The sequence below is a fragment of the Haliaeetus leucocephalus genome, unplaced genomic scaffold (genome assembly GCF_000737465.1).
Source record: "Haliaeetus leucocephalus isolate CR32 unplaced genomic scaffold, Haliaeetus_leucocephalus-4.0 Scaffold555, whole genome shotgun sequence".
Lineage (NCBI taxonomy): Eukaryota > Metazoa > Chordata > Aves > Accipitriformes > Accipitridae > Haliaeetus > Haliaeetus leucocephalus.
The window spans coordinates 16,693,380-16,720,594 of record NW_010972991.1 but is presented as its reverse complement, the minus strand read 5'-3'; the positions used below and the strand labels follow the sequence as shown (position 1 = coordinate 16,720,594).

The 27,215-nt window shown below is 37.8% G+C and overlaps 1 protein-coding gene across 1 annotated transcript in view; it reads left to right on the top strand.

Annotated features, from left to right (window-relative positions):
• DCAF13 (DDB1 and CUL4 associated factor 13) overlaps positions 1 to 27,185 on the top strand; it is a 27,969-nt gene extending 784 nt beyond the window's left edge. The window contains exons 2-12 of the mRNA XM_010577131.1: positions 12 to 158; positions 2,258 to 2,457; positions 3,734 to 3,841; positions 5,602 to 5,691; positions 6,596 to 6,751; positions 7,447 to 7,524; positions 11,523 to 11,605; positions 13,569 to 13,733; positions 17,079 to 17,214; positions 25,589 to 25,752; positions 26,633 to 27,185. Coding sequence (XP_010575433.1) covers positions 12 to 158; positions 2,258 to 2,457; positions 3,734 to 3,841; positions 5,602 to 5,691; positions 6,596 to 6,751; positions 7,447 to 7,524; positions 11,523 to 11,605; positions 13,569 to 13,733; positions 17,079 to 17,214; positions 25,589 to 25,752; positions 26,633 to 26,720 — 1,415 coding nt within the window. The 3' untranslated portion in view covers positions 26,721 to 27,185. The remainder of the gene's footprint in view (positions 1 to 11; positions 159 to 2,257; positions 2,458 to 3,733; positions 3,842 to 5,601; positions 5,692 to 6,595; positions 6,752 to 7,446; positions 7,525 to 11,522; positions 11,606 to 13,568; positions 13,734 to 17,078; positions 17,215 to 25,588; positions 25,753 to 26,632) is intronic.
• The last annotated feature ends 30 nt before the right edge of the window (positions 27,186 to 27,215 follow it).

Genomic DNA, 27,215 nt, shown 5'->3' with positions numbered 1-27,215 from the left:
GTCCGTCCCAGGCGGCGGCGTGCGGTCGCCGTCCGCCGAGAAGCACGCTCGCTGCCCCGCCGCGGCCGCTGGAAGGTGGGCGCTGGGGCTGCCAGAGCGTGGCCTGGAAACGCCGTTAGAGCCGGAGTGCGGAGCTGGGGGCGTTAGTCACCGCTCCGGTACTCCGAGATTACTCTTAGTATTACGTAGGTTACTCTTAGCAGCCTCTTGCGCTTGCTACTGTGTCTTTCCTGGTACATCTCATCCAGCTTCTTGTGTACCCCTTACTATAACTGGCAAAAATGGTGTGGATTTTACACGTTTTTAGATGCAGCAGCTGTAGCCTGGCAGGTGAGATGATGACTTTCCGTGCTCTGCTCTGCTCAGCCTCCGTAGAACTGATCTTACACAGTCGTGCAGTCCCACCTCAGTAACACGATAGAAAAGAGGTTTAGCTTCTACCTAGCGTCAGAAATAAAGTTTGTAAGATGGCCACCCTTTGTCAGAAAGAGCAGGAATAAAACTCTGGGCGTCTTGGATGCGTTAAACTACTTTGAGCAGGACAATAGACCTGTATTATTTTAAATTGCGTATGCTTCGTTATTTGATTGAATTAGAGGTAGGTGGCTATGTTGTGCAAGGTAGCATCGTAACTAACATTTCCTAGTTAGTTAATAGTGGTTATATACTTACAACATGGAAAAATATTACCAAAGTTATCCACTGGGACAGTAGCTGAATACTTATTAATTTTCTAAGTGGGATTTGTGTGTAAGCTGTTAAATCAAATTCTCTGTCATATTACAGACTCATACCCAACTCCATGAGAGATTTTTGAGGTTTTGATGTGCATCAAATAGTCTTTGGAAACCAGCAGACTGAACTAGCGTATGGATGCCTAGTGAGTGTTCTGTTGTGAGTTGCTCTACTGACTTCTCAACCTTTTTGCCTGAAACAGAATGAGAGAGACAAAAACCAGAAGCACAATGTCAATATCCACTGTCTTTCTGAATTTATTCTAGGGTATATCTATGCAGGTGGATGAAGAGACACTCTTGCTTGAAGTTTGTTGGATGTAAACACTTCTGTATGGGAAACCAGATAGCATTAGCAGAGGACCAAGCTGATTAAACTAACGAGTCTCATTTCTGAGCTGGGGCTGGCTTGCAGCTGACTAAACATGAAGAGAGCTAGGTTGCCTCTCTTTGTGCATGTCCATGGAGCTGTGTCCTTTCTGTGTATGTTAGAGTTTAGTGGTAGGAGGTTGGTATTGTGGGGTGGTTTTTTTGGGTGGTTTTTTTTTTGCTTTGTGGTTGTTGTGTTTTGGGCTTCTTTTTAAATAATATTTCCAAGATACCTGTGCTGGTTGACAGCCAGCTGAATGTGAGCCAGCGGTGTACCCAAGTGGCCAAGAAGGCTAATGGCATCCTGGCTTGTATCAGAAATAGTGTGGCCAGCAGGAGCAGGGAGGTGGTTGTTCCCCTGTACTCAGCACTGGTGAGGCTGCACCTCGAGTGCTGTGTTCAGTTTTGGGCCCCTCACTACAGGAAAGACATGGAGGTGCTGGAGCGTGTCCAGAGAAGGGCAATGAAGCTGGTGAGGGGCCTGGAGCACAAGTCTTATGAGGAATGGCTGAGGGAGCTGGGGCTGTTTAGTCTGGAGAAGAGGAGGCTGAGGGGAGACCTTATTGCTCTCTACAACTACCTGAAAGGAGGTTGTAGCCAGGTGGGTACTGGTCTCTTCTGTCAGGTGGCTGGAGATAGGATGAGAGGAAATGGCCTCAAGTTGTGCCAGGGGAGGTTTAGATTGGACATGAGGAAAAGTTTCTTCACCGAAAGGGTTGTCAGGCACTGGAACAGGCTGCGCAGGGAAGTGGTTGAGTCACCATCCCTGGAGGGATTCAAAAAGCGCGTAGACAAGGCACTTCAGGACGTGGTTTAGTGGGCATGGTTGATGGTTGGACTCGATCTTAAAGGTCTTTTCCAATCTAAATGGTTCTGTGATTCTAACTTCCAGTTTGTTGTGTACATTCATATCCTTGAAAAGGACATCAAATAATTTCAGAGTTATTTCAGACTTTACTAACTTCGAGCTTGTTAAGTGAACATAGTAATGATCCCACGGACCAATTTCAAAACAATAGGAATGGCAAAAATCTTAGTGTTGCAGGAAATTCTCCCATGGCAGGGAAATCAAAGAGAAGAGCTTGTGCGTTCAGCTTACCTTGAGCTACGCTACATACTGTGGGTTTCTAATGTGTGCGTTACTCTTACTGCAGTTCCAAGAAACTATGACCCTGCATTGCATCCATTTGAGGTTCCACGAGAGTACACAAGAGCTCTGAATGCAACAAAGCTAGAACGTGTATTTGCAAAACCCTTTCTTAGCTCGCTTGATGGCCACAGAGATGGAGTTAATTGCATGGCCAAACATCCAAAGAGTTTGTCTACGGTGCTGTCTGGAGCTTGTGATGGAGAGGTAAGCTGCAGTTACAAACCACAACAAATGAGGTACCTTTCTTCCTTCTTTTCTTTTTTCTTTCTCTATTTTCTTTTTTCCTTTTTTTTTCTTTTAATGCCCCCTGCTTACCTTTCTTTTGTGTCTTTGTTCAGCATGATACCCTGTCTTCTCTCAGAAGGTGCAACTTAGCCAGTTTGGAGCAGTGTTTCTCAAAATGCAGGTTGTAATCTCCCAGAACACAAAGGGAGCAGCTTTCAGCTGCGAGCAGGGGGCGTGACATTCAGTTCCTCAGGATGGAGCACTGAATGTTAATATTTACAGTCCATAGTGACTGCTTTTTGCTGCCCATGCAATCCCCCTCCTCCCCTTGAAGAGGTTAAATTGCTGCAGATGAAGAAAATTACATGAAGTCAGATGAGCTAGGGGGAAGGGGCACACAACCAAAAACTTTTTGGAATAATAATTTATATTGCCTAAGAAATGCTAACCCTGTATTTGTTTGATTATTTTACATAAGTGTTACAAATAGCAAGCAAGGGCACTTTAATTGGAGTCAGTTGCAGAAAAAACCTGCCTGTCTTTTCCGTCTTCTCTGTCCTCCCTCATCCTTGTACTGTTCATTTGATAGTACTGGTGTATTTTAAAGGTGTCTTCTGGGTAGCTCTTTGCTTCCTGCTTTTTATAGAAGGTGCATATGTCATGCAGTAGTGTAAGGGAGATTAACCTTTTCAGAAAGGAGGGGGATAGATTTATATGAAACATTGGCCAGATTTCTTATCCACTGAAAGAACGAGTAAAGTACTGGGTACTATAAATATATACAAATATAAAAACTGACCTCTATTTCTTTGTGTTTTAAATGGGCCCAAATGCTTTGAAACCGAAACCTCTGAGAGGTGGACATCTGTATAAAATGTAGCTCAGCAGCTGGGCTGGAAACATTCTATTGGTTCCAAAGGCTATTTCCTTGTGCTTTTCTCTTTAGGGGGGTATTTTTTGCTAAAATTATCGCTGCTGGCAAGGATTCTAGTTCAAAAATAGGGGAATGCAAAAATACAGTTAGTATACAGCTTGGGTGGGGGGAAGGGGTAAGAAGGAAAGACTTGCACTTTTAAAATTTTTTTTCGAGATGGGAATAATTGAGTAGTTTTAACATTATAAAATCTGACCAGTGTTCAAGCCAGCTGTGCTATTTCATTACAACATATGTGATCTTTTGTACTTGAATTATGAACTGCAGTTGTGGGCTGTAGAAAACTTAAGTAACAACAGAATACTTTTCTGTTTTTAACAGGTTAAAATTTGGAACTTGACCACACGACAGTGTATTCGTACTATACAAGCCCATGAAGGCTTTGTTCGAGGCATGTGTGCTCGTTTCTGTGGTACATCATTCTTTACTGTAAGTATAATGTGTCTCCCTAGTACAGTGTAGCAGTAGAGTGCCTGTTCACCATCTGTTTTCCAGTGAGCAACTTACTCTCTGCCATACAACATTTAAATATTGTATGAATACGTTTATTAAATTTGTCAGTGAACCTGACAATTCTATTTCTGATGAAATTGTTTTTGATGCTGCGATATGGATGTTATTCAAGACTATGGAATGGATAAATACCAGAAAATTGCTAACGGATGGTCATGTAATTAAAACTTGAATAAACTAGTTTTCATTAAAGTAGTAGATAGATTATGTTCATTGAAAGAGCTACAAACACTTAAAAAAGTAACCATTTGCATATACTATGATTAAAGGTAAGCTGATTAAGTCAAGATGGTTCCATGGTAATTAAGCTTTATTAACTTCTATCAACCATAACTGATTCAGTTCCATGTAAACTGTCTGGAAATAGTATGTCCTCATGTTTGCATTGAAACAATTCTAAGATGATACAATAAAAAGAATTGGTTTTGAAGAATAGAGTGTCCTGCGGTTTTGCTTCTTTTGAGCTGTGCATAGAAGAGCTATTTTTGCTACTATATATTTATCTTTTCTGAAGTACGTACCAGGTCAGGAGGACAGTAGTTAGGATGTAGGGGAATTCATAGCAAAAAATTCTAACTGACTCCAAATTAGAATCCCCTTTTGACAGTCCCTCTGCCTGAAAATTGAGAGAGGGGAAGAAGAAACAGTAGTAGTGCTGTCAGGAGAGGAAGTTAAACTTGTATAGCTAACATTTTTTTGGCCAGTGTGCCTGATCCAGGTCACTGCACAGCCACACAAAAGCTTTTGCTGGCATAGTGCAAGAGGTAGCCTGATGTTAGGAACAGGTGTCTGGAGCAACTGAGGTGGAAAGTGCCTTTTAACTGTTTACATGCTCATCAAAGTGACTTCCAAAAAATAATTTGCAGTTTAAGGTGTTGTTTGATTAAGAATCACAAAATGTAGCCTAAAAAACCAGTCATCATTCCAGCTCACCTTTTTCCAATTTGACCCTGGAAGGATCTCTTTTGAAAACTGGAGAAGATTCGTGGATTGAGATAAGGACAGTTGAATAGGTGAAGGAAAGGTGGTGGTGGAAGCAGTGACAAACGGGAAGTCGGTCACCTCCTTTCACAAGCAGACAGATCCCCAGACAGTCTGTGAACAGCAGCCACTTTGGAAGCCAGCCCTCACCACCCCTTTCTTCTTCTGCTATCCCAGTTTTTATTGCTGAGCGTGATGTTATATGGTATGGAATACTCCTTTGGCCAATTCAGGTCATGTCGCACCTGTGTCCCCTCCCAGTCTATTGCCCACACCTAGCCTGTTTGCTGATGGGGCAGGCAGGGATGATGACTGACAGAGCGGGGGAGGCAAAAATGCCTTGATACCGTACTGTTCAGCAGCAGCCAAGACATTGGTGCCTTATCAGCACTGTTCTAGCCACAAATCCAAAACACAGTGCCATATGGACTGCTATGAAGAATGTTAACTCCATTCCAGCCAGATGATGTACATGTACCTTCTCGGCTTCTAGTGAAATATTATGACAAGGAGAATTAATCTTCAGCTTAGCGTTATAAAAGGGAACAGTGAATAGGCAGGAGAAGAGCACTTCTGTGTATGTCATAGATCATTCTCTTTTGAAAGGCTGCCTGTACTTAACTGCAAAGCACATCTAGTAAAATAAACAGAATATATTTATGTAAAACTGTACCTGCTTTCTCCAATATTTCTAGGTTGGCGATGACAAAACTGTGAAGCAGTGGAAAATGGAGAGCCCGGAATATGGAGAAGAAGAGGAGCCTATTCATACAATTCTTGGAAAGGTAGTAAATCTAAGTTTTGATTTTCCCACATCTCTTCTTTTGTATTAAGTTTGAACCAATTATTATCTAGCTTTTAGAAAGAGATACATAGTTTGTTATCATGTTATCATAATGGGTTGTAAGGTGATGGCATCAAATTTTATAATGGCACTTTTAAAGTATCTTCAAGTTTTTGTTACATTTGTTTTACATGTAACTGGAAAGGAATAACTCAAATGCCATCAGAGACTACTTAGTTCTGTCTCTGCTAATAATCCCTTTCCTGCGAACTGGTCAGATTGTTCTGTAGTCTCTTTCTCTTCAGTCGTGTGTTGTCAGCGCTTAGTCTGCATTAAATAACTTTTCTTGCCAATACCTTGCAGCCATTCAATACAAAATTTTAACTTCATGTGTTTCTTTTTGACCAAAGCAGACTAAAAATGTATACTTCAGCACTTTCAATTTATGATAAGCTTATTTTAAGAACAACATTAAATGCTTTTTGTAAATAGATTGAAACTCTTAATTATTGTAATGTCTATGGAATCTGTTCCGGTCCACATAGAAAATTTGTAGTTGCACCCTTAAAATTTCCATTTGCTTTAAAGTCAGCCAGGACTTTGTAAATGGGCTTCTAATGCTGACTCCATTGTAAATTAACAAGAAATGCATGTATGCACATTAGGTGAGTACACAGAAAGCTAGTCTATTGTGTAAGGGTACATCCCATAAGACTTAGTTTCTGGTAGCAGTGGTGACTTGGTTTTCAGTAGTATAAATGGATAAAAGCATGGCAGGCTTGATATGCAATGATTTGTTGATCTTTTTTGTAACAATATACTTGCATATTTGTGTATACAACTGGTTTTGTAAATTGTTTTGTGAATTTTTTGTTGGGTTTGTTTGTTTGTTTTTTCTTTTAAAGACAGTGTATACAGGAATTGATCACCACTGGAAGGAAGCTGTTTTTGCCACCTGTGGCCATCAAGTGGACATTTGGGATGAGCAAAGGACAAGTCCCATGTGTTCTCTGACATGGGGTTTTGATAGCATAAGCAGTGTAAAATTTAATCCTATTGAGGTAATGTTTCTGTTATATATTGGAAATCAATATTTTTCTTGAGCGGTATAAGGTCTAAACTCTATTAACACTGTCTTTAATGGCTTCCAAATTTAGATTTTGATATGTGTTTTAACATAATATTTAGGGGTGTGTATATATATTTTTATGGCTATATTGCTTTGCAGTGTAGTACCTTATATTTTCATCTTTTTATTTTTTGTCTCTGTTAGTCGGGGAGAGGAGAAAGAAAAGTAGTGTGGTCTCTCTTCTGCCCACAGCAATACATACCTTAATCATACAATGTAGCGGTTATGTGACTGTGGAGCTCTCATCTGTTCCAGTATTGTACTCCCTGTCACCAAGACTTCTCCCCCTCTCCATGGCAAAACAATTGCATTTGATCTTCTGCAGCAGTTCCTATATACCTCTTGGCTGGGCTGTGTTCGCATACAAAGTGTTTATGAGGAATTGCTTGTTACTTTTGAAGTAGAGAGGACTGGGTGATTCTGAATCTTACGCGGGAAGTTATTTAAAATGTTTGCGCTCAGTAATGAGCTGCACAGAAAGAACGATGAATGTACTTCCTTGTCTGAAAAAAGAACTATTTGACTACCAGCTTTGACTAAATAGCTTAGATATCTAATGTAAGCTGTTAACCATACTCTAGAAGTGTTTAGAAGACCATACACGGCTTTTTTTTTTTTTTTTTTTAGACATACCTTTTGGGAAGCTGTGCTTCTGACAGAAATATTGTACTATATGATATGAGAAAATCAACTCCGTTAAAGAAGGTAAACTTTTTCTTTTTATCAGAAGCTTTGGCACTAGTAATCATACTGAATATGTAAATAGTCTGAATAGTCTGTAAACTGTTGATGACAATAGAGAAAGGGAAGCTCTGAACTGTGAGTTCACTGAGTTTTCAGTGTGTAATTTTCAGTCTTTTAACTGAGTTTGAATTAATGTTGGGATTTAAACCATGCAGAGTTAGAAGAGTCCTTTTCTGCATTTAAATGGGCTGTTGCACTCACACTTTTGTAATTCTTGGTAAAGTGCCTGACCTGACAGCAATTTCACAATAAGAACTTTATGTTCCTATATTGCATTCTGTCTGTGTGTATGTGATTTTTTTTTTTGATTTTTTTTTTCTCCTCCTTCCCAGAAGGAAACAAGGTAACTTCTAAGGCATTTCCTTTCCACCATTGGAGAGCCTTAGTCTGCATTTGAAAAGGTGTTTTTCTTTTGTGTGGAGATGAACCTTCCACTATGCACCTAGTATAAACATTCATAAATCCTTTCCAGTGGAATCAAAATTGTATTTGTATGTGGAATTTACCAATGACATGAAGATTCCTATTTATCTTTAAGAGAATGTTTGTATGTATTTAAAACAAGAAGCCTGTCATTCATACGCAGATATTAACCTCAGTCAAATTCAGTAGTTTTGAGCCCCGGAACTATCTTAACAATTTTCTTCTTGAAATACAATATTCTGGCTTGTGAATATACACTCACTATCCTTCTGGTATGTTGTGTACTGTCTGCAAAGACACTGGTCTGATATACCGTAGAACACTATAATGGTACTTAACTTAGTTATAAAATATGAATGTTGTTGGCATAACAGTATTTCTTTCTCTCCCTGTGCCCCAACAATTTTTAATGAAGTTGCATTTGGGCCACTGAGGCAGTGCTTATAAAAAGTTGCCAGTGATGCCAATTGGAGACTTGAATGTCAAAACGAACACAGTCAGTGCTGTAGGTCTGCGGTTACAGGTTAAAAGGATGTAGTTTGAGCCTTTGTGAATTAAGTTCAAATCTAACAGAATTTTGCATATGTATTATATGCTAAATATATAAAAGTATACATACATGTGCATATATACACATGTGTGCACATATGTGTATCTCCTGTAGTAAGCAGCATGCTTAGGTGTATTTCCTGCTATAGGAGTAAAACACTGATGAATACTTCCTTGCATCTGTGGATACAGTACTGGCTTTCCTGCTGGGATAGGGATGATCCTCCTGGGGAGATGCAGGATGAATGTCTGTTTCTGCATTGAGACCTAAGAGTTCTGTAACTCCCAGAAGAAGGGTGCTGCTTTTTAGAGGTACCTTACCTATGTATGGGCACTGGCTTCTAGCACTGCTGTGTTCCTGGTGTTTGGTCAGCAAAGCAGCTCACACACTGCCCTGAGTTTGGAACTCAGTGGGAGTCCCTTCCTTAATGGAAATAGGAGTACAACTTTCCACATCATGAAGCAGTAGCTCTCTTGCCCCTTTGTCCTGTCTGTGAGTTTTGAAGTCTTAAGTTTCAAAGAGGGACGGATAAGATGGTGAGATGCTGCCTAAGTGCAAAATAAGAACTAGTCTAAAAGAGCTGGGAAAAGATGAAGGGAAGCACTCCTGTTGCATGCCAAGATGGGATGTTTTAATAGAAGTTGGTACACTTTGAAAGTCATTCTTGTGCAACCTGTGGGATCACAGGAAAGCTTAGGGTGTTTTAAAGATAGGCTTAGCATTTCAACAGCTGACAGGAACTGTGTTGTCAATTGCTTGTAACATTCTTAGCTGTTCACCTCAACCAAATACCTTGTTGGTAGTAAAGGAGGACGGATTAATCATTTGGGTGATCTGTTTTTTGTGTTAAAGTAATCTCAAAATCTGCAGGCTGACACTCTTTGTAAGCAAGTGCTCACAGTTAAAATAAACCAACCAAACTTCAGGGACTTCACAACTTAGACTTGTCTTAATGAGGACTTTTTCTTATGAAATGACTAAGTGTATCTACAGTTGATTAAAAAATAGTGTAAGAAGATGGCTCTGCTACAGGTTTAGATAGTTCTGAAATGCCATTATTAACGTATTTACAGCAACTTAAATCACTTCCAGCCCGGGTTGCCTTACATGGTTGGTTACTGAATATAATACTAGGACTGTACAGAGAAGCCTTTTCTTAGGCAGTATTTTAATTCCAAATGCCACTGCTGAGATAAACTGAATGCTTGTAGATTTGGGTGGAAAAAATAGTGAAGCAAGATACAGAGCCTAGACTTTGACCAAACCTGACCCCTTTTGAAAAAGAGCTGGATTTTTCAGCAATATTAGGAGTTATTTTGTGTGATGATTTCAAATATTTATTATACATATAATGTGTTAACACTAATCTTATACTCATTTTGCAGTGGCTGAAAAACTTGGACAGGGAAGAATAAAGAATCCTCCTTAATTATTAGCTTTCCAGATATATGCAAGGTTTATAACTAGAAGAACAATACTGAAATCTGAACAAATTCTAGTTGTCACATTACTGTAAACATAGGGCCTTTCAGTGGCCTATCCTTTCAGTAAAGTCACTTTTTAAAGCAGAGATCACTTTCGACATCTGATGATTACATTCAGTTCTGGATGCATGTAGTTTCTGAAAATGAGCAGTGTTTTGCAGCACAGACTTCATGTTGAACAGGATAGTGTCACCTAGGAAATGAGGAATTACGGAGAATGAGAATCATGAGAATATGCACACACTCATAAAATCACAGTCTTTTTTGGGGGGTGGGTTCAGTAGAGGTCAGCACTATTAACTTGCTTTGAGATGTAATTGTACAACTATATTTTGTTATATGTATGTAAATTTATGGTGTTTGATATAGTAAGCTGAGAACAAAAATGAGTTTGGAGTACCATAGCGTTAAACACCCAAATTTCAGGATTTTTAAGTAGGATTATGGCTGGCCTGGAGCATTGTGGAAAATCCTGTTTAGAGTTGTTCAGTTTGTTAATAAGTTGCTCTGCAATTATACATCTACTTTGTGTCAGGCGTACTCTATGGGATTTATTTTTAAATACAGTGGTTGAAAGCTCCTCCAAGACTCGGCAGAAGTCAAAGCTGTTCTGTGGTATGGAGTGTCGGATGCCCTCCTCCCTGCCTCCCCTTCTCCCACAGGGGCCCAGCTGTTACTGCCACAGCCCTCCTCCAAGGTGGAGGCATCCAACATATAGCTTCTTAATGCCTCTTGTCTAGTCGACTGTTAGCAAAGTAGAAGGGTCTTATTAGGCTGTCATCAGCTGCCTTCCTCCCACTTCAAGGCAAACTGGCCTCTTTGTAGCCATATGCTTACTAGCAGCAAGCGTGTCTTATGTATGTGTAGCAAATGATTCACTGCCAATACAGTGACAGTGGTGAGTAGATTACAACACGGTAGTTTCTACCTACATTGCTTGGCACTTCAACAAGAAATGGCAACTGTCCTGGAGAATTCATGAACTGCAATTTCAGAGATAAAATAACAAAGGGATAGTAATAACTGGGAGAACATAAAAATGTTATAATGGCTTTGCAAATGCTGGTTCACAGTGTCAATTAATGACTATATCCCTTGAAATAACCATTTAATTAGCCATGTTTATAGATTACTTAACTAAAGGTTCCTGTAAATATGATGGAGAAATGAAATTTTTCAGAAGTTCCAGTTTTACATGTTGACTGCTAACATGTTTACATGGTTTACATGTTAAATGACCACTTAGAGGAATTTGCTTCTAAGATGACTTACAGAGGAAAATTTAATTGCTGTGTAGCATAAAGAAGTGAGCATATGATGCAGAACAGGAAGTTCTTGAATTCCAATTCTAACACTGCTAAGGAAACATTCTGTCATGTCACTGTTTCTCTGCCATAATTCTGTATCTAGAAAGCGCTTGTCTCCAGTGATATAGGAAGTTTTCAACTATAGCAACTATTTTACTGCCTATAACAAGGTAGCTATGTGTAAATATCTTCCAGGTTATCTTGAATATGAGGACAAATACGCTGTGTTGGAACCCAATGGAAGCCTTCGTTTTTACTGCAGCAAATGAAGATTACAAGTAAGTGTGACCTTGCTTTTTGATAATCCTGCTCATGTTATGTTTTTAATCTGTATCTTGGTGATTTATCACCATGCTAAAATAAATTTTTAAAAAAGTACTTAAGCTCTGAATTTGAATCACTTAAGTAATAACCTAGAGAATTATAGGCTCGCTGATTAAAAAAAAAGAGAATTGATAGTAGACTGCCTCTTTCTCTGTATTTCAGTACCTGGGGGCGGGGGGGGGGGAGCAGTGTAACTTAGAAAAAAGGCAGCTGAACCAATGCAAGTGTAACTTGCAATAGCACCTGGAAAATAAGTACTATTCGTCCAGTCTGAGGCAATATAAGTGTTTATTTTCTTGCTAGTTCTTGTGAAGCTTGTTATATTATACTGATCAGCTATTTTGATGAGAACATTTCTTTAAAAAAAAATAAAAATTAATCTTTTGTGAAACAGTTCCAGTCTGCAATACTTATCCTTTCAACGTCTCAGAGGAGTTCTTACTTTTGAACAATACTATTCATGTGAACAGCTAATCTGATATTGAAAAAGCTGTGTCTTCAAAACTAGGCCACTGCAAAATGTGCTCCATATCCTTTTTTCCAGGAAGTCAGTGATCTATTGTTAGATCACTGTTTTCTTCTGGAACATAGGAATTTTATCACTTGTCTTAAGGCTGTTTTTCCAAGGAAATGGAATCTGGCCCAAACCTTGAAAGTAGGCATTGTACCTAATGTATTGCTTTTCACCTATTTTGATTATGGTATGGTAAGGCTACCAGGCTACCTAATCTGTTTGTTTATATGTCTTTTGTTTGTTTGTTTGTTTTTTCCTTCTTTCTCTTGCTAAACTAAAAATGGTAGCTGTTACTGTCAGGGCCAACTGTCATCTTGCAAACTAAAGCAATTCATATAAATGCAATGGCAAATACATATATCAACAACGCACATGCGAGCATTAGCTGATTATAGGGAGTAGTGGTTTTGAATATGATGCTAGCATACTTTTTCTTGGGGAATTTAGAAGGAAAAAGCAATAATTGCCAGTAAACTATTGAATAAGAGACATTGAATTAATTCCAGTTATGCATTCATCTGCAGCAAGGAGGGTGAGCAATCTGCTAAATTACAAATTTTTAATATAGCGGTTCTACTAAATAGTATGCCTTGAGCAGGTTTCATCAAATGCTTTGTCTGTAAAGCACCCTTGCTTATTGGCACTAGGCAAATTAATGATCTCAGTTTTTATGCCTTGCTATGTATCACTGGGCTTGGTGATTCAAAGGGAGTACAGGTAGACCTCATGTGAGGTCTGAAGTGCTTAAGAGCAAACCAGCTGTGGCTCAGCAGCTGTATGTTTATTTTTAATGTAATGCTTTTCTACAGGTAGTGTGCTCTTCTGAACTAGTAACTCCATGTATTGAAGGACCAAGCTTTCCTTGGACTTCTGCATTGTCTGGCCTAAAGACAGTTAGGTGGTAGGAAAGGGTGCCAACCAAATGGGAACTTGACTGTAGACTCTGAGTTACTAGGAGTTCCCAATATGAGAATATCTAGAAACCTTGCAGAGTTGATAGGCTTGTCGTAATGATTCAGAGGTGGTTGCCCAAGTTCAGGTTATATACTTGTATCTGCAGATGGAGTAAATGAGGACAGTGTGGTGGTTGGAGAAATAGGTTTGGTCAGTGACCCATGAGCAGATGATGAAGGGAATAGCGGAGACTATCTGTTCTTTGACAGTGAGCAAGAAACCTAGGTATGATCCAATAACTTAAGCTTCTGATTCATAAACTTTTTTCAGGCCCTAAACAATGCATCATTCTTTCTTTTCATGTGTTACGAGCAGTTTTAGAGTTCCCTCTGCAATATGGATCTATCTTTAAGTGTGGTTTATGTATGATTAAAGTAGCTGTTCAGCAAAAATGTATTATTTACTTAGGAGTTGTTAAGATATTAAGCTGTGGTGTATTTATTTTAAAGCCTATATACTTTTGATATGCGCTATCTTGAATCACCTGTGACGGTGCATATGGATCATGTGTCTGCTGTTCTTGATGTGGATTATTCACCCACTGGGAAAGAATTTGTCTCTGCCAGCTTTGATAAGTCTGTCCGCATTTTTCCTGTAGACAAAGGTCACAGCAGGTGAGTGATTTTACACCTTTCTCTCTTGCTGTCATTCATTCCAGTGACCTCCCTCCCTAGTCCTCAAAATTCTTAATTCATTGATTAACCATTTTCATAGGGGCATTCACTTCCTGTGAATATTCAAATCTTACTCTGTATGTAACTTGAAGTTGACAGGTCATGTAGTTGACATATAATTCTGGAGTGTGTATTAGAGTAGAACTTCTACTTAATGGATAGCAGTACTTAAGCAGTTTTGGATTTAAATTAGTGTGGATTATTGTTCTTGGGTGTACTCATATGTATTTTACTAAGATGAATCCCATCTTATTTCCCTCTATGTACCTTTCATGTTTTTAGGTCACTTTGTACTGTATCTGTCACCACTTAAGTTTGCAGTGCCTTACAACATTGTAGCATTTGGTTTTCTAGGGACTGTCTTCATCCTATATGGATGATTGCTAAAGACATTTCATGAAAAGCATTGTTGTATGAGTTCCTGAGGATCAGTTTGGGACAATTTTGTGATCCGTTTCAGTACGCTTATTACCTTTTGTTCATATTTTGTTAACTAGGTTTTGATTCATGTGACAATGCTTTGAATACAATTCAGTTTGAATTAGTTTTTCATGTAAGATTTCATAAGGTAATGTATTAAATATTTTGCTGAAGTTCAGATTGGATCTACTGTGTCTCCATTATTATTTTTTTCTTTTTTTCAGTTTGATGAAAATTGAAGCAAGTTATCAGATCTGTCTGGTATCATTTGTTCTTCATAAACCTGCCGTCATTATTCTCTGTTGTCAGTTCTTCCTCTTTTTTTACGTATTCCTAACTTTATTTTACTCCTAGATGCCTTCCTCTCTCCAACCTCAGCCCCCAAAAAGTTGCTACTAGGTCAAGTTCTAGGTGGTTTTGGAGGGTGGAAATGTTGAAATATTGATTAGGGGCAGAGTATATTTTTATTATTGTTTGATGCAGTTATGTATGCATTATTCAACATAACTGTATGTTCCTATATTGCATTAAAGTTTGAGAGGGACTGTTTACATTTTCCTTTATATCTAATCTACAGGTAGTTTTAATTTTCTTCCTGTCTTGCAATAATATTTTAAATGTAATTAGGTATTGCAATTCCTTTGTGGGTTTGTTTTGGTTTTTTTTTTTTAATTCTTGTGTTATTAAACAATACGGTTAGCAGCTCCTGTGTTCTACAGATTTTTCCTTGCTATGGAATAGTAATGTTCACAAAAGTGGTGATATGCAAAGTTAAAGCACATCATTGAGGGGAAGTTTGCAGACCTCATGACGCAACAGTAAAAGGCTTTATTCCACATTATAGCAGATTGCTGCCAAGGCCTGTGGAAGGAGTTTTCCTCTTTGTCCTCCCTTTTTTCCCCCCATCTGGTGGTGGCCGTAAATCTAGTGAGGAAGAGCCTTACAAATGAAGAACTAAGCCTCATGAAAGCTGACACTTAAAATTCTTTAGAAGCTGGGCTTTTTCAGAATTGCACAGTTGAAATTAATCCCATGGAATGGAGAAAAGTCTCCAAACGGAAGATCTGATCCCCCTCTGAAAACTGAGAGGGCAGTTAGAAGTATCTGTAAACAAGGATCCTGATAGTATTCCAGTTTTGCCTTTTGATGTCCCACCAGTCTGAAAAACTCCTAACTTCCATTGCTTTCTATTTTATTTTAAAATGAAAATTTAAATCAGGAAATTGATTAGCCATAAGAAATAAGATGTATTATGAAGTTGAATAAATTTAATAATATTTTGGTAAACAGAACTGGATGTCTGTGAATTTTTTAAATGACAGATCCAGGTTATTTAGCCATGTTTTGTGGTTTTGCTTTCCCTGAGAACAATATTTATAACTTGTGATGACAGCAACAGGAGAGGCAAAGGCTGAAAATTCAGAGTAAGGAAAGAAGTACTTAGTTCCCCAAAGGTGGGTGAAGAAAAGCTTTGTTATTGAGCCAACTAGTAAAATGAAACTAAATATAGAGATGCTTATGAAAATAAGTGTGTGCACATGTGCTATTAAACATCAATATCAGAAAAAAGCTGATGTGAGTATTAAAGTTTTCTAAAGGTACTCATGCTCAGTATTCCACATGGTTGTTCTTGTAGAGCATCATTTGAGTGTGAATTACAAGAGGTGGTTAAGCTTATTAAAGCTTATTTAAGGTGATATATTGATTACTTTTTGGTTTTCCCACAAATCCTCCAGCTCAACACCAGCCTAGTTTTTTCCACAGCTTTTGAATAGGTGGTGTTTCCATATTTCCTTTCTGTTACTACTTGGATCTTACTTGTAAAAATAACTGGGTAGAAGAAAGAGAATGGTCTATAAGCTGCAGTGCATGACTGATATACCAAAGGAGGAGTATTAGTGGACAATAAGTACGCCTTACTTACTCTTCACCTTTAGAATGCTAATAAATAGTTAAAATTACCAGAAAAGTCTACTTAGCCCTATATTTTTATAGCAGAAATAAAAGAATAGCTTTATGAATAATATTGTTCTGCTTGTTTGGTATGTACTTAATGAAGATTAGGTAAGAGTTTCATTTAAATATTGCTTTAAATGTAACATGTAGAAGCATTTTTCAACAGGTGCCAGCACTTGCTGAGCAGGAGTCTGATCTGCAGAAATTAAATGTAGTTTACACTTCATAGCCACACAGCTGTTTTGAATCCTTTTCTACTAACTAATGTTTCGTGTTGAGTTCTTGTTTGCAGGTCTAGAGACTTTTCTTTTGAGTTTGTAGGGTTTTAAAATTTTTCTTAGGAGTCCTTTAGACAATGATAAGGAAGTCCATTTTTGGGGAAAGGAGAGAAATCACAATGAGGAGTAGCCAATCCATTGCCATGTCATAAATGGACAGCTGGAGGTGTTTGTTTACTGTTCTTGTTCATAATGGTGGTGTCAGATTCTTTGGCACCCATTCTTCTGCAGTCCAATTTTGTAATGCTTGACTGCTGTAACAGCATATTAATGAAAATTATTTTGGTAACAGTATACATACCATATTGTATACCCATGGCATGTTTTGCAAAACATTCTTTAGCTATTCTTTAGCTGTTTACTGTTATTTCTATGAAAGCACTTACTTAAAAAGCATCTCATCCTAGGCGGTCCTTTATCAGTCTATCCATCACACTTTATTTGAATTTCTCTCCCTCTAGATTTAAGATCAGCACGGTGTTTAAAAAAAGTCAGATTTAAAAGAAAAACCCAAACAACAAAAAGTAAAAAATATATTCTGCCTTGAACAGAATGCTTTCTGCTATTTGAAAAGTAATGTTGGTGGGAAAAGAGATGATAGATCATTTAAAAATGTTTCTTTTTGGTTTAGGGAGGTATATCATACAAAACGAATGCAGCACGTCATCACTGTAAAATGGACTTCAGATAACAAATATATTCTGTGTGGCTCAGATGAGATGAATATTCGTCTGTGGAAAGCTAATGCTTCTGAAAAACTGGGAGTGGTAAGACTTGCATTTTGCTTTTTGTTATCACAAGGCAAGATGTTTGGGGTTTGTTGTTATTACAACTGGTTAGCCTATTCAACTTCTAAAAACTTGTTTGTAAAGGGAAAATATAAAATTGTAGTCTGACATTTGTATTTAATTTGAAAACTGACATGCACAGTATAGCTCACTGCATTCACTGCAGCTTATAATAACAATAAAATTACATGCCTCATTGTTGCTACACAAGGTGACTTTTTTTTGGTCTTGTTTAATGTTAACAATAATCATCAGTTCTAACTAAACTAAATTAGAGTTTTTTACCTGGGTGCTACAGGTGAGAATTCATCCCTTTGCAGTAGAGAAAAAGCAATAAATTCTGGTTTGCCATATGTAGGTCATTCTACTGAAGCTCAGGATTACTACTTTTAAAAATTTTGACTGGCATGCTATTGGTTCACATGCAGTTCATACTCTGATAAGCGTATGTGTTGTAAAATAGACCATTTGCACCAATGTGTAGGTGAGATTGTCATTAACCTATATAACTCTCAGATATTGAGTGGGCAAACTAGTGTGGTGTCTGAAGTCCATTTAATTCAATGTAAACTAGTTTGGTTGAAGTGTTCCTAGTAGAAACAGACATCAGTCTAATTAGATACATGTCTTTTCAGTTACCCTTGTTCAAATGTTTATGTATAGACAAAGCCAAAATATTCTATTACAGTTACCACTTGCATATATTCATCTGCACAGTTGTATTAAAGTATTGAATGACTTTGGAGAATGAATTTGACACTTTGGCTGCTGGGAATAATCCCTTTATGTAGCTTTATATTGTTATGGTATTTTGGAGGTGCTTACATTGCTTTTTCTGAGCCCATCAGCATAGCTGTCAAATAATGCTTGGGGGAATTTCTACTTGATCTTGTGAAAGATTGAGGAGGGCGGAAAGGGAAGCTGTAATTCAGGGAAGAATATTGTACAGTTACGGGGATGGATCTATTGCATAGTTATGTCTAGGGCTGCTTGTGGCTACCTGAAGCTCCATCAAGCAATAGTATCTGCGTAGAAGGGGAGTGGTGTGGAGCTGGGAGAGGTGGCAGGTGTATGGGAGTGGTAGGAGTACTTAGGGCTACAATGTGGAATGGGATAATTCGTGGACTATTGCGCACTGTGAAGCACTGGATATGGAGTAGCAGAGCTAAAACACCATGTATATCTTTAGCCATGGCCCACCATAGGTATTTGGAAGTCGCTGTTATTTTTCTCATCTTTGCTATAGATAAAAAACCCCCACAACTTTGTAGCTTGTACAGTATTTGCAAACTGCGATTTAAGTTTAATTTCTTTAAAGGAATAACTCTTCTTTTTTGTTGAGGGTGACTTTTTTTTTTCCTGTTCTAATTGATTCTTGGAATTTGCCCATGTAGGGCTTCAGTCAAACATTTAAATATCAGTCCTATACCTGCTAATTCCAAGGACTCTGCAAAGCTCATTATAGACTTTACTTTTTGATGTAACTTTTTTGTTGAATTTGCTTATAAATTGTGGTGTTGGGCAGAAATATCACCTGTTTTCCTATTGTTGTAGCCATATGCTCATGGCAATGCCCTTTTCACCTTGTTTTACAATATTAACTGAAATTTTCTCTCTTTATTCACTATATTCTTAGTGAGAGAGCATGCTGTCTCTCTCTAAGATGCTGCTCTGTAACAGAATTGTCTGGTATTTTTGACATGCATCTTTACTCTGTGGCCTTTGTGTGAAGGACAAGTGGGTAAAAAGAGTGTCGAAAATAACGTTTTCATATAGAATGATTCCTAATGTTTTCAGGTATGAACAGAAAATTCACTCTATTGACTACTAGATGGCATTGGCTCCTTTTCTTATGAAAGAGTAAGGAAACTTGGCTGTGGGAAGTAATAGTCAAACCCAAAGAGTCCTGCATTGTAGAAATATTACATACCGAAAGGACAACTTAGCTATTGTTTAAGTATTCAAAATGTAGAGTGGTAAATGACATTCTGCTCTTTTCTGTAGTATTTGCATCAGTGAAAACTGGCCATGGATGGGCCTAAAAAAGGCACTACCAATTATGACTATTAGGTATTGGATATGGTCTCCACATCAGTACTCTTGTGTTCTTGATCTGACAGAGAATCCTACGTAAAATAGCCTGTCCTTTTTTTTTCCCTGTTTGTAAGTACAGTGTTGCTGCTTGACGTGCCTTTTGGAGGCTGCACATATGATTCAGTTCTGCTGTGGTGGGATCATACAAATACAGCTTTTGTAGCATGTGTGCATGTAAGGGTTTGTAAGTATTTCTGTCAAAGCTCTTTGGCTGTAGCTCCCAAGAGAACTACCTCAATAGCTAGCTATAACACACAGGTCAAGTGGCATGTGGGGTTTTTTGTTTGATTTTTTTTGTTTGTTTGGGGTTTTTTTGCGTTGGGTTTTTTGTTGTTTTGTTTGGTTTGGTTTTTTTTTACTATCAGAAATGAAAGTTATCCCATCATGTAGAATACAAAACTTGTCATTCTATCTTAAAAAAACCACCTTGCAACATCAAAAGACATCTTAAGAAAGCAAAATCTAGGAATTCAGGAAGAACTTACAAGGGGCATAGTGAACTATGTAGAAAAACTGCTGTTATTTCACATGGATGATGCTAATGAACTTGTAAAGAATTATGCTGTAATAAGAAGAGATAATGTTTCATATCCTCATGTCTTGTCTGGAAATGTGTTCAAGCATGATGCTGTTGAAGCCTTGAATTTAGCAAGACACAGAATTTGGGTATTAAATTAGTAACTGTCTGAAGCTGCTGTAGTTTTGTTAAAAAAATTTTTTTACAAGCACTATGAAATTTTATTTTTCAGATATTTAGAGAATTATTCTTGCTAATAGGACTTAAGAGTGGAATCTTTATGGCTTATCATGTTCTTGGATATACCTTGGAAATGTTGCTTGGATTCAAGCAACTGTGCCAATCCTTGTTTGATCCAACCTGGTAGTTCCTGTGATTCTTAACACTGCAACTGTTAATGGCTATTTATCAGGTTCCACTGTTTTTCTTTAGTACCTGCTTCTTCATTTTTAGAGGATTGGTGTTCTTATCTTCATAGACATATGCTTGCTCATTTTATAAATGTCCAGTTCCTCCATAGTCTGTGGCTATTTTTTGAACATTTTGAATATTCAAAGCTGAACATTCAGTAATTCTGTCAGAAGTGTCAGAATATGTCTTAAATGCTTAGTTGCTTGGTCTGCTATTTTTCTTTGCTGAGAAGATTTGATTGAATGACTCATCCAAAGGTCACTGTATTTCTGATATAATGCTAACATCTTGTAATACATTGTATTTTAAGATGGATATTTTTGGGGTGGGGGTGGATGGAAACCAGCGTCCTGAAAGAGAAAGAAAAATGGTAATCAACTATTTTTTTATTTTGGTGAGTACTTAGTCCTGTTTTTAGCGTTGCTGGATTCCAAGGAAGTTATAGTGAATATATAGTACTTACGTTGTGACTGGTGAACATTTATCCAGTTGGAAAGTTGTACTTTCTGAACTGTGGCTACCCTAGCAGTCATCAGTTCTGACATGCATGTTTCTTTTGGTTTTTAATGTATTTGGCATCACACTCATTATTCAAAATCAGTGAAACATTAAAGTAAGAATAAAAGTCTCTGGAGGAGCCAGAGGCATGCTGTGTCTCCACTCCACTGACAATTAAGTCTGAATGGGTTTTGTATAGGGGTAACAAAACCCAAATCTCTCTGTTGCAGCTACAGCAGAATTTGCTTTAAAATAATTTGCAATGATTAGTTTTTTTAATAAAAGTTGATTAAATAATAAATATTATTATTAACAGACCTAACAGATGTTATTTTTAAAGCAGTAAACATCTGGCTTTGCATGTCCAGAAGCAAAAGACTCAGTTAAGACTTTCAAGGTACTCCATTCTGTTCAAATAGTGTACATAAAATATGACATGTTAAGTATGTTTGAGGCTTCTGTACCTGTGTTCTTGGAGAGGTTTAGGATTTCTGAAAAGGTAAATGGTTTTGGCTGTTCAGGAAAAGAGGATGAATCTATGAATCTAATTAATACAAAGAGAGGGATAGATTGGGTTTTTTTCAATTGTAGTGAAAGCAATGAACCATCAGTAAAACTTCAGAAAGCTGTATTGTTCTTCAGTCTATTGACATGTTATAAAAAAATCTACACCTGCAGTTCTTAGAGTGTAAATGCTTAGTAATGTTACTTCTGTGAGCAACAGCTGCAAATTTTGGCTCTGTTAAATTTCCAAAGTAGTTAAGAATTAGAACAGAGCACTTTCTACTTGGGAATGATTTGTGTTTCAGTAAGTGTAAAACTAGTGTCAGGAGTGAATGTAACAGTAGCGGAGCATAGGTTTGCTGCTTTCTTACAAGATGCAGAAATAACAGCTTTTTATTAAGGACTGAAAAAGATAGGAGAAGGTGCAGTTTGTCATGGTTTAACCCCAGCCAGCAGCTAAGCACCATGCAGCTGCTCACTCACTCCTGCCACCACCCCCAGTGGGATGGGGAGGAGAATAGAAAACAAGTAAAACTCGTGGGTTGAGATAAGAACAGTTTAATAATTGAAATAAAATATAATAATGAAAAGGAAAATAACAGAAAGAGAATGAAATATAACCCAAGAAAGACAAGTGATGCACAATGTAATTGCTCGCCACTCACCAAATGATGCCCAGTTAGCTCCCGAGCAGCGATCCCCACCCCAGGCCAACTCTCCCCAGTTTATATACTGGGCATGACATCACACAGTATGGAATACCCCTTTGGCCAGTTTGGGTCAGCTGCCCTGGCTGTGCCCCCTCCCAACTTCTTGTGCCCCTCCAGCCTTCTTGCTGGCTGGGCATGAGAAGCTGAAAAATCCTTGACTTAGTCTAAACACTACTTAGCAACAACTGAAAACATCAGTGTGTTATCAACATTCTTCTCATACTAAATCCAAAACAACATTATACCAGCTACTAGGAAGAAAATTAATTTTATCCCAGATGAAACCAGGACACAGTTACAAGTTTTGGTTTTGATCTAGCAAAGTGTGTTAGGAGGAGTGCATCAAAACTGTCTAAGTAGTTGTATGTCCTTTCAGTCTTTTTCTAGTATACAGTTCCATTTTGTGAGATAAGGCTGATAACAAGCAGTACCAGATACGGTGTGACACAGCATTCTTTTTGTAGTGATTTTGGGTTTGTGATTCAATGCACATGTAACTTCATCCCTTTAGCTATGACTTTGTGCTCTTAATATCTACAGTACCTTTCTTTTTTTTGTCATCCATTTAGATGTAAAGAAGCTGTAAGTTTTTGGTCCAAGGAAACAATGAGTAATAAACTTCATAGCAGTAATGGAAAAAAAAAATAAATAGAGACAAGCTATAGTGTAGAAAACTGTTTGCATTCTAAAAATACGTTGCATCTGTGCTCTGTCTGCCCTAACCTAGAAGGGCAACCTGGACAGGATAGATAAACAGCCATTTCATATTCTCATGATGAATTACAAGAGTCTAGTAGTGTGGAGTTTTAAATACTGCACAGTACAAATACAGCCCTCTTTAAAAGGAGAATTTTTTGTTAAAGGTGGTTTTAGCTCTTCAATCAGGGCTCTGGAAAATTGCTTACCTTCCTTCTGCTTAGGTGGGAAAAATAACCAGCCTCTGTCATCTGGAGGGAGGAGAGAGGCATAGGCAGTTTACTTGAGGACACATTTTCCTATTGCTGACAACTTTGTTGCATTTTAGAGTTCTTTTTCCCCCCTTTTTCACTCTAGGTATTTGCTGTGAAGTACTGTTGTGGTAATGGCACAAATCAGCTGTCTTTCTGCCACATGATTTCTATTTCCCTTATATAGGAAGGAAGTTGCATGTTCATTTTTGGAATGTATGAAAAAAGGGTCATACGTCATCTTTGAGCATGTCTTCCATTCATGATGTCATATAAATCCTAATTTATTATATTGTAGAGTGTTCTAGTACCTATAAACAAAATCTCTAATCCTGCTAAATCATGCTATGTTTATGGCATCTTCTGCAGCTCAAAACAGAATGGGGACTAATGCCGTGCTCTTCAGCTGTTTATGGTGACCTTTCTAAAATGACTTGCAAGAGAGGTTGGAATTCAGTGTGCTATTGCAGTCTACTTTCTTAGCTATCTGCTGTCTCTCATAAATAGACAGAAACTTGTCATTACTGCAGAATCTTCTTTTACCATCATGTAGATGAAGGTACACTTAGCACAGCCTGGTATATGGGGCGTTGGCATTTGGTAGTTGGATGGAAAGTCACCAGCTCTGTGCCTTTCTATATACCACATTACATGTAAAAATGGAATCAGACTCAAACATAACCACCTCTTAATCTATATTATTTTTTTAAATAAGATATCCTGGATGTATCTTTAATTTACAGATTCACCTCTTGTCTGTAGAATCATCAAGGTTATACTAAATCGGCAGCAATTTGCTCTTCTTAAATTAAAGGAAAATCATTGCATTTAATTAAAATAAAAGCTCTTTAATTTGGATTATGTTGGCAGTTTTCTGCTGAGTGGGAACACCTGGGATTTATTGAGAGTGAATCAGCTATTCAGGCTGGCTCAGTAGAAGGAATTTCGGTAAATGGTGTGGGGGCATAGTTTTTGTGGGTTAAGATTGTAAAATTTACTCACTTGCAATTTGAGAGGTCATGATAAATATAAGTAAAGCAGAAAGGTTTGGTTTTTATGAATGAGACGGTGTGGAGAAACAGAGGTTAAGAGCATTATGTATCTCTGATGCCCGAATAAGAATTTTCTGAGCGATGAGCAATTCTGCATCTGGTATCTGGTTTCTTTATCGTCCCAAAGGAGGAACTCCTTTGCCATATGTTTTATTAATACTTGCTTTCAGACCATTAATGGTATTTTGGACCAAAATTATCTGAGTATGATACTTATTTTTTCAGAATTCATTAAATACTCTAACAGAAGTCACTTCTATTGAAGTGATCTCCTGACTGGAGAAGAAATAGCCAACTGCTGATTTCAAAGGGGAAAAAAGCATGTTTCATAATCCTGTAGGTGGAATTTCCAAATTTTTGTGTGTAATAAAATTGTTGGGTTTGTTACTCTTTTTTTTTGTTAGCATCTGAAACTCAGGTTCTGTTTTTTCTTGAGAAAGCAAGAAATTAGTGAAACCGAGTCATTTGCAAAGCTGAATAAATAGAAGTTATGTGAACTATTGTTTTGCTTTTAATATTTTAGGTGCAGGTAGCAGTGGGTGAAAGAAATGTGGGAGGGCAAAAAAACTTTTGCCACTGCTTGTTTGAAAATATGGAGGGCTTTAAGATGTCTGAAATATTGGAGTTAGAGTGTATTTTGGGTGGGAGGGTAAGAAGAGGAGGGTAGGATTATCCACACATATTTAACAGATTTTCTGTTTATATGAAAGCTCACTGGACTGAAATGCAGCTGAAATTCCCAGAGACGAGAGCAAATCCAAAATACATAGAGACTGATATTCCTCATGATGTAGTGCATGCTTTAAACATAAAGATAGCACACACAGATTTTTTTTTCCTTTTGATAAATAAGCATTAGGACCAAAGGAAACATGCCTAGTTGAAAAAAAAAAATATCCTCTGTAGGTCAGCTGTCAGGAAAAGGCATTTCTCACTTTCAGTGTTGTTAATGGTGGCTCAGACATAATTTTAAACATGGATAAAATTGAAGAATTTTGTGGTAATGCTAGCTCACCTGGATTTCATGTGTTTGTGATACTAAGATATTTTTAGCTGTGTAATGAAAGTTGGAACTCCCTGTGTGCAATATGGTCAAGCTAATGCTTGAAATCTGATACGTGCCGTGTGTTTCCTAACGGATCAAGGTGCTGGGTAAGATATAGGCCACCTAAAGAGCTGTCTGTAAAGCTGTTCGTGAAGACAATTCATTTACAGCATTTGTACTGTGATTAAAATGCCTGCAAATCTTTGTTTCAGAGCAAAAGTTGATTGTCATCAGACATTAGGAAAGCAGGCAGACTCTGATCAAAGAGGTTTTACTGTCAGCTACTTCTATTCTCTCTTCTTTCTCTACAGAACACTAAAATCTGATTTTCAGTGAGTAAATTCAGTTACTTCACTGAACTTTGAAACTGTGATAATGTTTTGTGTTTGGGATATTGTTGAAATTGTAGGGTTTTAGTACTTACCTGCCCTAATTCTGAAGTTCCTGTGGCTACAGCCATTTGCTAGAAGGAAGCCATTTGAATTAAAAGTTAAAATTTTGTTTTGTAGAGAAAATCGTGACAGCTGAATCCCTGTTCTTTTACACCATGCTTGTCTGTGTTGTTTTCCCCATAGCTTGCACCACGAGAGAAGGCAGCTATGAATTACAATCAGAAGCTGAAGGAGAAGTTCCAGTATCACCCGCAGATCAGACGCATAGCTCAACACCGTCACTTGCCTAAAAGTATATTTTGCCAAATCAAGGAGCAACGTATCATGAGAGAAGCTCGTCGGCGAAAGTATGTCTTCCTCTTCTGGCTTTGTTTTCTCTTGATTTTAATAAAATACATCACTGCAGTGCCGTAGCAGCAATGTATGGGAGTGATAGAGCTACAGTGTGTGGGAGGAACAAGTATGAGCTGCTTTTAACATCTGAATAAGTGATCATGAACTACTGGATTGATTAACCTTTGATTATAAGGAAAATGCAGACAAGTGCCAGTATCAGTGAGAACTGGCTGCTTCCCAAAAGTACTTGAAGAAGTTGGAGCAAATATGATGTTGGAAAGAGCCACAATGCTGTGTTAAGCATGGTATCATGCAACATTGCAATGGAAACAGACGGGGCTGTTTTGGGTGTGTGGAGGATTTTGGTTTTGTTTTGGTTCTTTTGTGGGCTGGGTTTGGGGTTTTTTGTTTGTTGTTTTTTGTTTTTTTTTTTTAATGCTAGGCTCAAGGATGAGTATTTTCCATCACCTGGATCGTTGCCACGTTGGAATTTCTAGGAGTATACTTTCTAGGTGGCATACATTGTAGCCATTAAACTAACACTAAAACCAAGAAGTGGTGGGTTTTAGTCATCTGTCTCAGCTGAAAGACTCTACAAACTTGAGAATCAAATCCTGTTGACATGAAAACCAAGTAAGCTGAGCTCCAAAGAACAAGCTTGATTTGAAACTTTTCTAAATTAGCCAATTTTAAAGTTATTTTTCAAAGGGACAATCCTTCTCAAAGGAGGAAGTACGTGGCTTTTGGTTAATAAAAGCAGAGCAATTCTTAAGTTTTTTAAATTTTTTTTAAATTGTAGGATATCTTCATTAGTAGCTTTAGGAGGAAGCTAGCATTTGTTAAATCTTTGTGCTGACTACTGAACTTCATTTTTCTGTTTTTTGTTTCTAGGGAACTGAATCGTCGTAAGCACAGCAAACCAGGATCTATGCCATTTGTGTCAGAGAGGAAGAAACATATTGTGGCAGTAGTGAAGTAATTGTTTTCACATGTACAAAATGTCACAATGAAAGAAAATGTCACTATTGAATGATTCCACTGTAAAAAATTTGATGGACATTAGTAAGACAGCATATGGCTCCAGAAATGTGGCTTTTCTTCCAAGTATACACATGCTCTGATTTCTCAAGTCATTGTCTGCTTTGGGTAGTCATAAGAATTGGCCCTGTAATCTTCTGTTGCCATTTGCCTGTCTGATGTTACTGGCCCAACGCTGTGTATTGCAGTGGAGTTTGGCCCTTTTGACATAAGCAGATAACTTGGTAGTTGGTGGAAGACATCTGTAGTTCCAGTCCTATTCATTGGTACCATTACTACAAAAGAAGGATAAAATAGATTCAGATTTGTCAGAGGCAAGAAAGCTTTGTTCCATACAGAGTTATAAAAGCAGTTATCCTTATGCTGTTTAGTTCTGGGCTTGGGGTTTGTTGGTTTTGGTTTTTTTGGGGTTTTTTTTGAACAAATCTAATAAAGT